General features: G+C 43.6%; 1 protein-coding gene across 1 annotated transcript; it reads right to left on the bottom strand.

Annotated features, from left to right (window-relative positions):
- Positions 1 to 1,081: 1,081 nt before the first annotated feature.
- On the bottom strand, positions 1,082 to 14,385 carry LOC109287017 (dimethylaniline monooxygenase [N-oxide-forming] 4-like). The gene is made up of 8 exons (XM_019501912.1): positions 13,388 to 14,385; positions 12,572 to 12,760; positions 11,477 to 11,639; positions 9,959 to 10,104; positions 9,243 to 9,442; positions 6,722 to 7,074; positions 5,602 to 5,674; positions 1,082 to 1,658 (listed from the first exon to the last, which is right to left on the bottom strand). The coding sequence occupies exons 1-8, from the start codon at positions 13,517 to 13,519 to the stop codon at positions 1,226 to 1,228; spliced, it is 1,689 nt and encodes a 562-aa protein (XP_019357457.1). The 5' UTR covers positions 13,520 to 14,385; the 3' UTR covers positions 1,082 to 1,225.
- Between the last annotated feature and the right edge of the window lie 51 nt (positions 14,386 to 14,436).

Genomic DNA, 14,436 nt, shown 5'->3' with positions numbered 1-14,436 from the left:
ATGGAGTGCTACTAAATCAGAATGGTATAGCTTTGCCATCCCTTTTGGTACTGCTGTAAATTACACCAAATGGTATAAAAGGTTCTGTGACCCTGACTCATCATGCATAAGCATTTCACTTGGAAGCAAGCAGCAGCTGAACAAAGGTCTTCTGAAAAAGAATCAGGAAGTGAAAATGTTTAGAAATCAGTTTTCTGTAAAACTGAAGCTAGCTGATCTATTTTAACATTCAAGCTAAATAACCCCATAGCAAATAAGCAGGTTCAGTGCTGAAAGGTAAATGAAATGCATGATACATTTTCAGTTCAAGTCATCTGAGGCTTTGTTTTGGTAGCTTGATGGTCCCCTTGCTCTTCTCTCCAATTCTTTTAAAGGTACCCAAGTAGGGCTCTCACCTGGGGGCTTGATTTGAAGGCAAAATTATTAGGGGTGTGCAAAAGAGGCCCTATTCAATTCTGCGTGCTCAGCAGTGAACCCAGAAGTGGACCGGAAATACTTCCGGTCCACTTCCAGGTCTACCGGAGAGCATACAGGGCCTCCCCACCCCTGCGCCTCCCTGGCTCGGCAATCAGCCACAGGGAGACCCTGAGACCCAGGAGGTACCAGTCACTGAGTTGGGGGGTTATGGGGGGGCCCCTGGGTGCACGCCCCGGTGGACGCAGAAGCAGACCGGAAGTGCTTCTGGTCCACTTCTGTGTCTGCTGCCGAGCGTGCTGGGGAGCCCCCTGTACTTCCATGTGCCCCAGCATTACAGCATTCATGAGTCCCTGCTACCTAGAGGTATGTAGAAAAAACATTTAAAGCTGTCTCTATGTCTGAATTGCTGAATCTTTTTGAATCTCTCTGAATCAATTCAGAGGGTTCCGATTCAATTCAGAGAGATTAAAGGGTCCTCTGATTCGATTCAGATTCAGAGATTTGGCCACTGAATTGGGCCGAATCTCTGTTGAATTGAATCAGGGACTGAAGCTTCACATAGCCCTACAAATTACTACTGGTGGCATGTGGGTAGATAGGTAGTCTTGAGTGTAAAGGGAATTTTGGCTAAAATGTTAATACAGATTTGAAGCAAGAAGCAAGGTGGTTGAAACTAGGTTTTCATTTCCTCATTTATTATGTCAAGGTAAACAGTGGGCTTCATCAAAGATTTGCTTGGCTGGAGGAATCTAAATGCTTCTTGGATCTGGTCAATAATTTTGACCATCTTAGAACTCTCACTAGGAAATCAGAGCCCTCCTTTCATAAAGTCTCTTGCCCAAAAGGAAATGTCACCATTAAGACTTACTCCGGGGAACCACAACTGAGGGGAATATTTGAAAATAAGGAAAATGGCGCCAAGAAATGCAGGCAGACCAAGAAGTGTAAACCAGCCCAAAGCTGAGGACTGATTGGGAGAATCATTGACAACTCGTGTCCTCAGAGGTGTCAGTACCCGCTGCCACTGAGTCAGGATGGCATTTCTGGCTCCTCCCCATTTTCCTGGTCCTACTAGACGGTATTGGTAGGGTGTGCATGGGCCAAAGAAGACCTCCAGAGCCAGCTTTGGATCCATCAGGAACAGCAGCAGTACGTTGGGCTTTACACCAATACATGATGCAATTTCATCCATGTAAACAATAAAACTTGATCTTATATTGTTGTAATCTCTGGAAAAACCCCTTGATTAGGAAACAAGAGCAAAGAAATAAAAGAATATTCCTATATTGTTATTAGCGCATCATCTTTCCACATAAAGATAAAATATACCATTGAAATATTCTGATTCATTTGAAGCTCCAAGCTGGAGCAAATACTCAAAAGGGCAAACTAGAAAGTAGCCTACACTGAGAAACAGCTCCTAAAATATTATAAAACCACATTTAAAACCAAATTTATGGTCTTCACCAAAATGAATTGGAGAAACAAGAAGCAGATACAGCTTAAGATAGACACTAGGGGAAAAAAATATAATACAAAATTTAGAGGTCCCCCCCATCTTTCTCAACTATATAGGTAATCCAATAAAAGTACTGCCAAACAAATCTTGCTTTACATATGTTCCTTGGATCATTACAGCTACAATATAATAAGATTAATTAACTGAGTTTTAGCCATGTTATCTCTAATAATTTTGGCTACTTCATCATCTCTAATAAGGTGCAGCAAACATACAACAGATTGAGAAAAGGTGAATGAATATGGTGAGGCACAGGAAGTCCCCCACAGGAGAGGAGATTTTGAAAAATTATGGGTCCATGACCACATCCCTTTGGTGGCCTGTAGTCATTCAGTGATCAAGCAGTATACAAAAATCCTTTTTATCCTCTGATGTTTTCAGCAGATGAGCTATTAGCTCCTAGCTGAAGTTTTTCCCAATCACGCAATGTTCCATTTTGTACTATTTCATTTCATCCAATTTTTCTTTGGTTCTCAAGGTCATCATGCTGACCCTCCTCTCAAATGATGACACCTCTCATCTTTGTGCCATTAGCAACCTCTCATTTTTTTGTGCCAGGATAATTTATGAAAATATTTAACAAGATGAGTCCCAGAACTGATCCTCAAGGCACTCCACTAGTAAACTGCCTCCAGCCTGGTAGTTCCTACTGACCTCTCATTTAGCAGGTTCCTTAGCCTTAGTCCTTGTGTTCCCTAGCTTCATTGATAATTTCCCATGTGTCACCATAGCACTTGCCTTACTGAAGTCCAGGTAGATTAGACATACCGCTCTTATGACAGATAGCTATCAGATTAGCTTGGTATGCTGTCCTTTGGCAAACCTATTTTGCATGTTAGCCCCATTATTCATGTACCTCCATATTTATAATTATCCTTTCCTTCAGTTATCTAGACCCAGCTCTGTGTCCCCCATTGCCTTGCCCCCCCACCCCCACGACCTCACCAAAGGGAAATGTGGCAGCCAGTAAAGGGGAGTGTGGCAGGGCACTGTTGATGCCTGCCACTTTAAGAGTTTGAAGCAGCCAGCAGGGCAGCCAGCAGGTGTGTGTGAGAGTAATGAGGCAGTCACAAGACCACAGGAGGGCCTTGGGTTGGAGGAGGGGGAGGAGCAGCTTCCATTTTAGACCCAAGCCCTCAGGGCTGAACCAGCAGTCTGTGCTGGCAGCCAAAAAAAATAAAACGTGGCTGGAGCTGCTGCTCACAACATCATGGCATATGCTTGGATGTATATGAGCTGGAGCTATGGAGAAGGAGGAGGCTCCAGGTCCTGGGTATGACTGAAAACTGCACCCTGTTGGGGCAGGATGGTCTGGTGGGGCTACCTGTGGCAGGGTAGTCCCAAGAAATGCCAGGCCAGTTGCCTCCTCAGTGAAAGGCGAGTAAGGGGCATCATATAACCCCAGCCCCCATGGTCAAGACCCCAGAGCTGAGTTGTTATGGGCAGGGAGCTCAGAACAGAGTTGTTATGGGCTGGGAGCCTGAGATGAGTTGGTATGGGTAGGAAGCCCTGAGCTTAGTAAACACTGAGAGGGCTGAGGCTCAGCTGATATAGCTGAATTGTGAGGAAGAGAAAGCAAGCTACTCAGACCTTACTGTGTGGACCTTGGAACTGGTCAATGCTGAGGCCAGGACCTGGGGGGGAGGGGTCAAAAGAGCTAGGGGCCCACCAGCCAATGGACACTCAGAGCCAGAGGCCTGGGGTCCGACTGGCCTGATGCAGGTGGAGCCAGGGCCTGTGAGGCCAAAGGTCCTAGAAAGGGGGCCACAGCTTGAGAGGGAGAATGGTACAAATGAGCTTAGCTGCCTGGGATGCAATCTGCGAGGCATGGAACACAGTAAGGGAAGGTTGGAGCTGTATATAATGCCTTTAGCATCAGGCAAGTAAATGGGCAGCCTCCTGCCTGGTTAACATCCTAATTATTATCACCAAGGCATGACAGGTGAGGATGGTGGGTGGTTAGCCCACAGACAGGCTGGCGGGCCAATAACTGACCAGCTCCAGGAAGGCCCCCTGTTACAGGAAGACAACTGTTGAGGTCTTGGGTTCTGCAGGTCAGAGATTAGAGTTTTTATTGAACAGAAAAATAATTTAAAAACTTCTTTATAGATCATTTCAAGTGTATGGACAGTTCTGCACTTTGTGGCTCTCTCTGGAACCACTCAAGGTCTTCTCTTATATTTTCTCTGCTACTTCCCCTAGGAGGTATAGTTCACACCATCTGCAGCTTCTCTGTCTAGAGGAAAGGTGCATAAGAGCTGAGGTGTTTTTTCCTACAGTTCTGCCATGGTCATCCAAGGACACTCCTCTGGAACTAAACTAGTTTCAGCTGATGAAACCCTCCTGAACTAACACAGGGTTAATAAATGGACCTGGTAGTTACCAGATAGCCCCTTCTGCCAGTATCTTCTCACTTGCAATACTGGTCTGTTTGGCTTTAACAGATACTAATGTAAAATGGTGCTCTGTTCTAGTATAGGTCTCACCAGAAAAGCTTGAAACCAGAACTCTTCTAGCTTTGCAGTCCGGGGCTGACACTGCTGTTTTGAACTTTCCCATGCAGGAAAAGTAAAGGCCATTTTGTATCTGGCCACAAGATGGTGCCACTGTCCTGGAGGAAAAGTAACTTGATTCAGCATTTTTTGTTGCATGAAAGAAACACAGTGAAATCCCAGCAGGTGCACAGCTCTGCTTTTGTTCTGCTACAGCTAAAGACTCAGCCTGGATTTTGCACAGAGGTTTGTGATCCTTTTGAGTAAGCCTGGGGCTGTTGTACCTAACCAGTGCCATTTCTCTGTGGTTTTGAAGCTGTGTGAAACCCTATTTGTTTCAGCTGTGTTTCTAAGCAAAGCTCGAGGAAGGTAAAAACCCACAAAAATGAAACCAAATAAATGTTTTAAAAGCCCCCCAGCAAACCCGCCCCCTGGATTCAGCACAACTCTGTCTGGGAATATTGGTGAGTGACATTCTATGATCTCCAGTTGTACATTGCTGTATTACGGCAGGCTTTTTTTCTGCCTCTCTGAAACTGCTGTTTGATTCCGTTGCTGAATAAGCTAAAACTCAAACTGATACAGGGAAAAGGGAAAAAATGGAGCAAAAAGGGTTTTGTTTAATCTAGCTACTGAGTTATTGTGATGAATGCTGCCACAACATTATGGATCTTAAGGTAGTGTCAAATGTTCAACTTAACACCTATTAAATGCAGTTAAAATGTGATCAAACACATGTTACTTCCTTTCAGGTGAGGATTATCTCAAGACTGTATCAAGTCATATGTTTCCTGATGCATACTAACATTAATACTTCACATTATTCCAATGATTTGAGACTGCTGCAAGTGAACATGTTACTAGACCCCTAGTTGAGGTTTTGGGAGATCTGACTTCAAGACAAAGTTCCTAGGTCACCTTGGAAAGTCACACAGCTGCCTAATGTCTCCATCTCCCATCTGTAAAACAGCACTTCCTTGCTCCACAGGGGCAACTTGGCGATAGATGCATTAAAAGATTGCAAGGTGCTGAGGTTCTGGAACAGTAGGGTCCCTTAGAGGTACTTAAGCCTGATAGAATTATTCTTAGGAGCTTCCTTTCCCCATTCAGCATCGATACTATGGAGGGAGCATCACAGCCATAACATGAAAAATAATAGGTAACATTTCATACCGTTTCATTAAAAGTTCCTTTTCCTTGGAAACTTCAGTCATCATTCTGCTGACTTGAGGGAGCTTATTTGACCCTAAAAACAAAAGAGAATCCAGGGAATGTAACATCACTTGGAAGGGAAGGCAGCTTTCTCTCAGTCCTCAAACCACGTGGCGCGCTAAGCTCCTTCCTCAATGACTTATGAGCTGAGATATAGTCAGCGCAAGCTGGGCTTGCTACAAAGAGTCAGCCTCAGCTGGGGGTCAAGAAGCACAGGTTCATTAAAATCCAGAGCTAGGAGAATCTTCATCAACTGGCTTTAAGTTATGAAACCACTTGTTTCCCACTGGAGCTAATGTGATCTTTTTTATGAGGAATTATACTCTACAAGTGCCATATTGTGGGACTTGAGTTCTTTGAAAGTATGGGACAGGTCCTTTTGGCCCCACTCTGCACAGATGTACACAGTCAAATAAGACAGCCAAGAAATCTACCCTGTGCCAGAAGGCCAGATTTTGATCATACTTCGCCTGTACTGGCCTGAAATATTCAGTGATGTTAAAGAGAGTTTTGCTCAAGTAAGGACACTTGCATGCATCCCCTACGAGTTGCCGGTGTTGTACAGTCCAGGTCTAGAGTATGCCCTTCTATCCATGAGTGGATTCTGGCACTAATGCCACAGGACAGTATAGAATTTCATATAAGAACATAAGAAGTACCATACTGGGTCAGACCAGTGGTCCATCTCACTCAGTATTCTGTCTCCAACAGTGGCAGGGGGGATGCTATAAAGGGAGAACATTGAATTAGATATCTCATTCCAGCCATTATTCTACACCCTCAGTCTCTCCTAGTATGGCAGCTGCTCCGGGCCCCTGATCATTTTGGCTGTCTTTCTCTGTACATTTTCTAATTCTACTATATTCTTTTTCAGATATGGGCCAGAACTGCGCATAGTATTCAAGATGTGGGCACACCATGGTTTTCTATAGTGTCATGATGATGTTCTCTGTTTTGTTTCCAATTCTTTCTCAATTATGTCCAACATTTTATTGGCTTTTTTGGTCACTGCTACAAATTGAGCTGACATTTTTAAAGGTCAACACATTGGATATTTTTGTTCATACGTTGGTCTCCCTACCTTTAAAAACTCTTGTGACCCAGCGAGCCTGGAGTTCTGTTCCTACCATGATGGAGCCTGTTAGCTGTATAAAGCCAAGGACAGCCAGTGTTGGCTTCTCCAGTTGGGGTGGGAAGACATATTTGTAAAGGGAGGTCTTGCTTTTGCAGACATTATGAACTGACTCTTCAAGGAAAGGAAAAGAGACAGTGAATCCTGTGGCAAAGACCACCACATCTATGTTGTCCATGACAGTCCCATCTTCAAAGATAGCCGAGGCTTCAGTAAACTCCTTCACATTTGGTTTTACCATGACAGCACCACAGAGAATGCAGCTTGGCAGCTCATCATTCACAATCAAATGTAGCTCTTGACTTGCATGCAGAAAGAAGGGAAAGAGTTTGAACATAATGTTAGTTACCTCCTGGTGCAAAAAAGTAAAGCAGTGCTGAAAATGTGGTTACCTTACAATGAAACACTAATGGTGGGGAAGCAGACATGGGACTATTAGTGTTTTTAGCTGTGAAGTATGTAAATGGGCAAATATGCATTCTGTGGATAACAATAAGACAAAAGAATCTAGATTGTTTATTCAGTGTTTGCTGGGACTGGCTTTTATGGGCTGCATTGTATCTTGCACCAAGAAATGTTTTACGTTCAATTGGGTGAGAAATTGTAAAGGAGTTGACACAGGTTCCTGACTCTCAGCCTAAGACCTGCTTTCATTTATGGCAGCTTGCTATGGTCTCTGTAGAAGCATGCTCCAGTAGGGATGAGACAAGTAGAGCAAGTGATTCTCACACAGGTGGGTATGGGTCAGGCATAGGTCAGGTGGTCAATGAAAAAAAACAGCCCTGGGGCTTTATATGCACCTATACCCTCCTGGGGGAATGCTACAGTGGCCAGACTCCATCTTCTGTATATTACATAGACTTAACAGCAAGTAGCCTTACAATGGTGCTTGTCATGTGGATAGCTTTTCACTTGAAGAACGATCAAAGCCAGAAATTAATTTCCTGTAGACCACCACACAGCACTGAAGATGTAATGAAGTGAAGTTACTGTCCTTCATATAGGCTGAATCTGATACAGTGGCCTAGATGCTAAAAGTGTCTTTATCAGTGTAATGGGGCCCCTATCCCTTCACTGAAACAGAGAGCGAGCCAGGGAGCAGCTGGCTGGTTCTGGCCCCTGGGTGTAAATAATAGTGGCAGAGGGCCCTTTGGTGAAATGGCTGCCTGCCCCAGGTGCAGCCAGCACAGTGTGGCCAGTGACTGACAGGCCTGGGGCAAAAGTACTAGGGGTGTAAGATGCCTTATAAAACCAGGACTGTGGCTGAGGCCTGGGGAGAGGGGGGGCCTGACCAGCCAAGAAGGAAAGACTCTACATTGTGGGGAGCTGCAAGGAACTCCCTGTGCCAAGGCAGCAGAGCTAAATATTTTGGCCTTACATTGCAGCTCATTACCACAGTGTGATATTGACCTAGAGTTGAGGTGGGGGATGGGACCTTTTGTTTTGGAGTGGAGGCTCATTTTTTGTTGTGTTGAAGTTTGATCTGGAAAACTGGGTTGAGGCTGTAGGGGGGGAGAAGACCACCAAGAAGGGTGCTAGAAGCACCCTGGGTCCTAAATACTTCAAAGGGAGGGCAAGCAGCATAAGTGGGCTAAGACCAAGATGGCACAGGCCCAGTTGTGAACCCCAAGAAGCGTGGAAGCTGCAAGCAGTGGCTGGGTGGAGCGCTTCTCTCGGCTGCAGCCAGCCCAGGACTGTAGTTTGTGGCAGAAAGACTGATGGCACAAGTCCAGAGCCCACAAAGGGTAAGACCAGGACTGAGGGGCCCGGAGCCCACAAAGGGCAAGGCTGGAGTTGGGGCCTGGGAGTCTAGGGTCCTGGAACAGTCAACCTCAGATGGAGGGACCCAGCCAGAGTAGTGGGCCAATGCTAGGGGGCCTCAGCCCAGACAAGGCTCTAGGACCTGAAGTAAACCCCCCTGACCTCTAGGGGCAGCCTGCCAGTCCAATTATAACATCAAGATGTGGCAGAAAAGGCAACAAGGAGAGACCTTGAGAGGCCAGAGGTGTGAGCAAGTCAGGTGGCCACTAGGGGGTGACTTGGCCACCCCAGAGCATGACCTACTATAATCAGGTTTTCAAGCTATCCAGTCTCCTGCCTGTCATAGCTTACTGTTCTTGATCTTCAAAATATAGATCCTGATGGGATTTCTATTATGTTGTTCTTCCAAAGGAGCTGTCATCAGATTTACAAGTAAGAATCAATTTGCATGAACATTTATCATGGGAATAAATAGGAAAATTTGCCGCTGCTGGAAAGTGTGTTAAATACCAAAGCACAATTTCTGTAAGAAAGGTGATGTAGGCTTTTGATACTCAATAATCATTTCCAAAATGAAATAGGAGATGTATACCCTCACCACCTCAAAACCCCCACCCCAAAACCAATCAATCTATTAAAAAAAAAAGAAACAAAAATATCTCCCAACCCCCTCAAACAAATAAACAAATAATAACCATTAAGAAAGCACCTTTTTTTCTGAAGCAAGCTATAGTTTTCATGGTTAAACCATGTGCTGAATTTCTTTCTCCTGATCCTGCTCCCGAGGGCTGATGGGAGCAACCATTCAACACAGTTGGCAAAGCGCGTGGTGAATACCATGTCAAGAGGGAAGCCCTGGTTTGAAACACGACTAATCACCCATGTGCCACTTCTGGTGCTGAGAAACACCTGCAAAATAATTAAGGATTGGGAAGTCTCTTGCTCCGGGATCTGGTTTCTTTCTTGTTTCTACTGTCAACTTGCTGCTTTGACATAAAGAGATCTTTTGTGTGGAGATAGTAGAGAATTAATCTGAATATCAAAGAACGTGGTTGGGATAAGAAAGCAGTGTCCAGATGAACAGTTTGGTTGAGGAGGTCTCTTTAACTTCCAGTATATGCAAACCCACTATTTAATCTGCTAAACTGATTTGCACAACTGTGCCTTGACTTGAGGCACTGCATACTTTACAGATTCTGGGTAATACCCAACCTTGACATATCTTAATTTACTGGTTTGTTTAACCCCATTATACCCTCCAGCATCCCTCCTCAGGCATGTTTCCTGCAAAGTAAATACCTGAGTAATGGGGTTATTTGTGGGCCACAAGATACCAGATATAACTGGTATGTGAACACTATGATGACACCATGCCTGCTTAAAGAATGCATATGCCTGAACTCTTGTAACACCACATAATTATACCTGAGCAGCCACACGACTGAGCTCCACAGCAATATCCCCTCCAGAATTCCCAGTACCGACCACAAGGATTCTTTTCTCTTTGAAATCATCCGAGTCTTTGTACTCCCAGCTGTGGAGGCACTGGCCTTTAAAGCGATTTCTTATTCCTTGAAGAAAAAAACCAACAGGGGACACCTCCTGTCACTAGAGGCATATATTTGTTCAACTGAAACAATTCTATTGACAGCGTTGTTACTGATCCTTCATTTCCTTTGAGTCCCTCTAGTCTTTCTCTTTTGTGAATAGTCATTCTTCAGACAGTACAGTCAGGCTGTGAGCTGTCAGTACAAGTGCACTTGAAGTCAATGGAAGTCTTTCCATTCACTTGACTGTGTGATGCATCACACCCCACATACACTGAAAGGGTCAAATACCCTGTCCTACTGGCCCCATTGTGGTTGATGCTTTTAAAATCTCATGCTACTTAATATTACATACTTAATTTGCAGCTTTTCTAACATATTTAATTTTTACTTAGGTTTGTTTCTTGCTGAGAAGCTTCAGGTCTGACCTGGGAGTTGGTGGAGATACTGGAATTATATACAACTTAAAAGGCAAATAACAACAGTGAATCACCCTAGCTCATATATTAGTGCTTTCCATCTTCATTTTCCACAGTCTTTTTTTGGTGTAAATCAGCATCACTCCATTGAATTTAATAGATATGCTGCTTTACAACAGCTGAAAATCTGGATCTTTAAATTTTCAACTTTATAAAAATGTAGTCAGTTGCTTTTTACAACCATAACAGCATTTTAGGCATTAAGACAGTGCCCCCCCAACTTCACTAGATCATTGCCAACAATACTCAGCACGTAATATCATTCTTTACTTTCCCTGTTCACCAGAAGAAAACTATACCCATGGGAAGCAAAATTTAACTTTGGCCATAAGATATGGACTGGGGACCATAAAGACATCCAACAGGAGAGCTATGAGGGTAGAGGGTGGCACCCCAAAGTGACACCAGGCATTCAAGATGGAAAGGGACTCATAGGGAATGAGTTATTTTTTTGTGAGTTGCAAAGCCTTATCCTTTTCTTCAGTAGACCTGAAAAGCTTCATCTTGGCCCTACCTCACTATGTCATACTGGTGACTTCTCAGGCATTTTGTATCAGTTTGTGTTTTTCCCCCCCCACATTGCATACATCACCATCACAATTATGGCTCACCATAGTGTCTGTTGGAAGTATAATTAGTAAGTAGGAAATACGCATTAGGAAAGGAAAAGCTGAAGGACCTTGGGAATAAAGTATCGCTTTACTTATAATGACCGTCTTCAGTGAGCAGTATGAAGAACTCACCAGTGCATAGTAGGGAAGTCCATATATTGCAGTATTCCAATCCCACAGATGAAATTATTTTATTGACTAATGATGTGCAAGGATGAATTTCAGAGCACTCTGACCAGAGCTGAATTTCTCCCTATATTTTATATGGTTATACATAATATGCTGAGCTGGAAATGCAGGACTTACCAGGAAAAGAATCCAGTGGCAAATGTGGCTCTGTATAATGACCAGTGCAAACCATAACAGCATCAAAGATGGAGGACTTCTGTTCCCCATTTGCCTCAGTGACAATTTCCCACTGGCCACTGGCAGAGAAATCTGGGCATTTCCTTACGCTGTGAACCGTGGTCTTATTTTAAACCACAAGAAAGAAACACCATTATGGACTATTCTATTATTTAAAAAAAAAACTTGTTCCTGTGAACCTTTTGATTTGTAGTGCTTGTGATCTGTGGTATACTCAGAGGGGCAAACAATTATTTAACCTGTAAATATGCTATACCAGATAAGAATCTCCAGCTTTGGCTGCTTTGCAATCAGGAAATAATGCCAGGAGGCTGAGAAGCTCCCTCAATAAGGTAAGCTAGGTTATGTGCTGAGAGTGTGGCGTATTGTCAACCAGCATAAGTTAGAGCAGTCCCAAGCCTCTTTAATTTGCTGCAGGGGGTGACGACTATTTCTAGCATACCTATGGGAGTACAAAGATAACATTAAGCTTTGTTCCCATTCTTTTGGGTTTTGCATCAAATGTAGCATAGGCCACGTGTGACCAACCTGTGGCATGTGTGCCACAAATCACATGGGCAGCCCCTGTTTGTGGCACATGGCAGATTGGGGGGCTTAATCTGTGGCATGCCTGCCAAAAAGGTTGGCCACCATTGGCTTAGACTATGGTTATACAGTTTACTCTAGGGTAAAAAGGGCCAGGACTTTATCTCACTTCTGCTGCTCTGTGGAAATTTCCTGAGTATTTGCTCTTCTTTTGTGAAAAATGAAAGCTAAGTTATGGTAGCCAGTAGTGAAGGAAAGGCACATTACTACAGTATAGCTTCCACTTACAATAGTGTGAAGTGTGTACATGCAGGCAGCCATCAGAGAGCAGCTGATGTACCATAAAGCCCTGACCCGCTTTGCTCCACACTTAACTGTTCATCTCTTCATGCCCTTAGTCACATCTGAGGTTTTGGCCTGTTAACTGCAGCTATCAGTTACTTTTTTCATTGTTTCTTTTTACTGACTGCCCTAAAGCAGATACACACAAAACTTCAACTTTCTTCTTACCTTAAAGTGTATATACTTGAGAAGGTCAAAGTGCTCAGCATACATTCGAAAGTAATCCAAGAGCCTGGAGTGGTGTAGATAGTTGGGGAAATTCTCTGGGAAGGGGAAATCACTGAAACAGGACATTTCCTTGGAGGTGTTTGTTATCACAGATCTATAGACACTGATCCTCCCAGATTTCGTTGTTTCCTGCATAAAATACACAAGGATATTTTCAAAAAGTGACTGAAGTTGAAGAATTTGCTTGACCTGAGTTATCAAAGCAGAGTTAAAATGGCCTAGCTGCAAAACTCATATGCAGAATAGACACATTTCCACTTCCTTCCTGTCTGAGATCTTGTTATTTCAGATTAAGGTAGGGTGTGAATCTAAGTTACTATAGCTATTCTGGAATAACTCCCTTTGGGGCTGCTTTTATTCCATAGTAAGTGTGTACTATACAAGCTATTTTGGAATAGTTATCACAGAGCAGCTTATTCTACAGTACCTATTCCAGCCAATTTCCTTATGTAGACAAATCTTCAGTCACCTTCACTCTGTTAATGGAGGAGTGGAGACACCTGGATTCCAGAGCTCTTGTGCATGCACTGATTTCATATGGGGTGAATAGCTATGGAAATTCTAAAGATCTCTATCTTCTCATCCCCATGAAGTCAAAGAAGCCCACTGAATCCAATGCACCATCTGTCCCTAGGACTATGGCTACAATTTCTTCTACACTTCAGATATAAATTATGCCAACATTCAGGGCAATATGGAGCCAGATCCAAAATGAAAGCAGTCTTAAAAGTCACTAGATAAGCAAATCTCACTCACTGAGAACTTCCAGAGTCCCCCGATGTCATCGCTTCTCTCAAAGCAGGTGGGTTTTAGCCCCTCATCCAGACAGCACTTAATGGAGGCCAGTCCGCTGACACCAGCTCCAATGATTGCAACTCTCTGTACCATGGTTTCCTTTATCAAGACAGAGTCAGATAGGTCCCAGAATTAACCTCTCAAGCACTTTGGTACATGTCTTGTAAGAGCTTATGCTGAAATGTAATAACACAGCCCAGAAACAAGGGCCTGGCATTTAGGTGACCCAATGAACTGTCAGTTAAAGTTGATATTTTTATTGCTGTACTTAACCAATCACTGGTATGGTGCAATAACAGATTCTCCAGGGCAGAATTTCCTAATCATGGGCACACCTGCATGGATTTTTCCAGACAGGTATAATATTTTAGGAATGAGTGAAAATGCCTGTTCTACTTTTCATCAGTGATCTCAATGCCAGGCACTTGTACCTTTCCAAACTTCAAAGTATTCAGGCCTGGTTGGCTTAATATTATATTCTTCAAAACAAATATAGGCACTATGACAAACTAGGATTTCTTGCCCCACTAAATTCAATGAAAAAACTCCTAGTGATTTTACTGGGGTCAGCATTTTGCCCGTGTGTTTAGGATGGTGCTGTCAGAAAACACAGGAAGGGAAAGAATGCCACGATTATCCACCTTTCAGTAAATATTTGAGAGAGAATGCCAGATCTATGAAGCTTGAAGATTTTATCTCCTATTTCCAGTTAACCTAAAAAACAGGGTTTTACCATGAAAGGAACAAGCATGATGACACAGAAAAAAAAAGTCACTCCAACAGGCATAAAAGACATTCTCTCACATAAGAGGGAGAAGTAGCTCTTCAGGGGAGCTGGATTTAGACCTAAGCACTTTTTGAGGCAGGGTTGGGCAAAATACAGCCCAGGGGCCAGATCCAGCTCACCAACTAATTGTATTTGACCTGAGGATGGGCAGCTGGCAACTCATAGGATCTGCCCTGTGGGCAGCCAATAGTTCTGGCTCCAGCCACCATGTGGTGCTGAGTGG

The sequence above is a fragment of the Gavialis gangeticus genome, unplaced genomic scaffold, assembly GCF_001723915.1.
Source record: "Gavialis gangeticus isolate Ggan-Ray unplaced genomic scaffold, GavGan_comp1, whole genome shotgun sequence".
Taxonomy (NCBI): domain Eukaryota; kingdom Metazoa; phylum Chordata; order Crocodylia; family Gavialidae; genus Gavialis; species Gavialis gangeticus.
The sequence above is the reverse complement of the archived record's forward strand: the minus strand, read 5'-3'. Positions and strand labels throughout refer to the sequence as shown.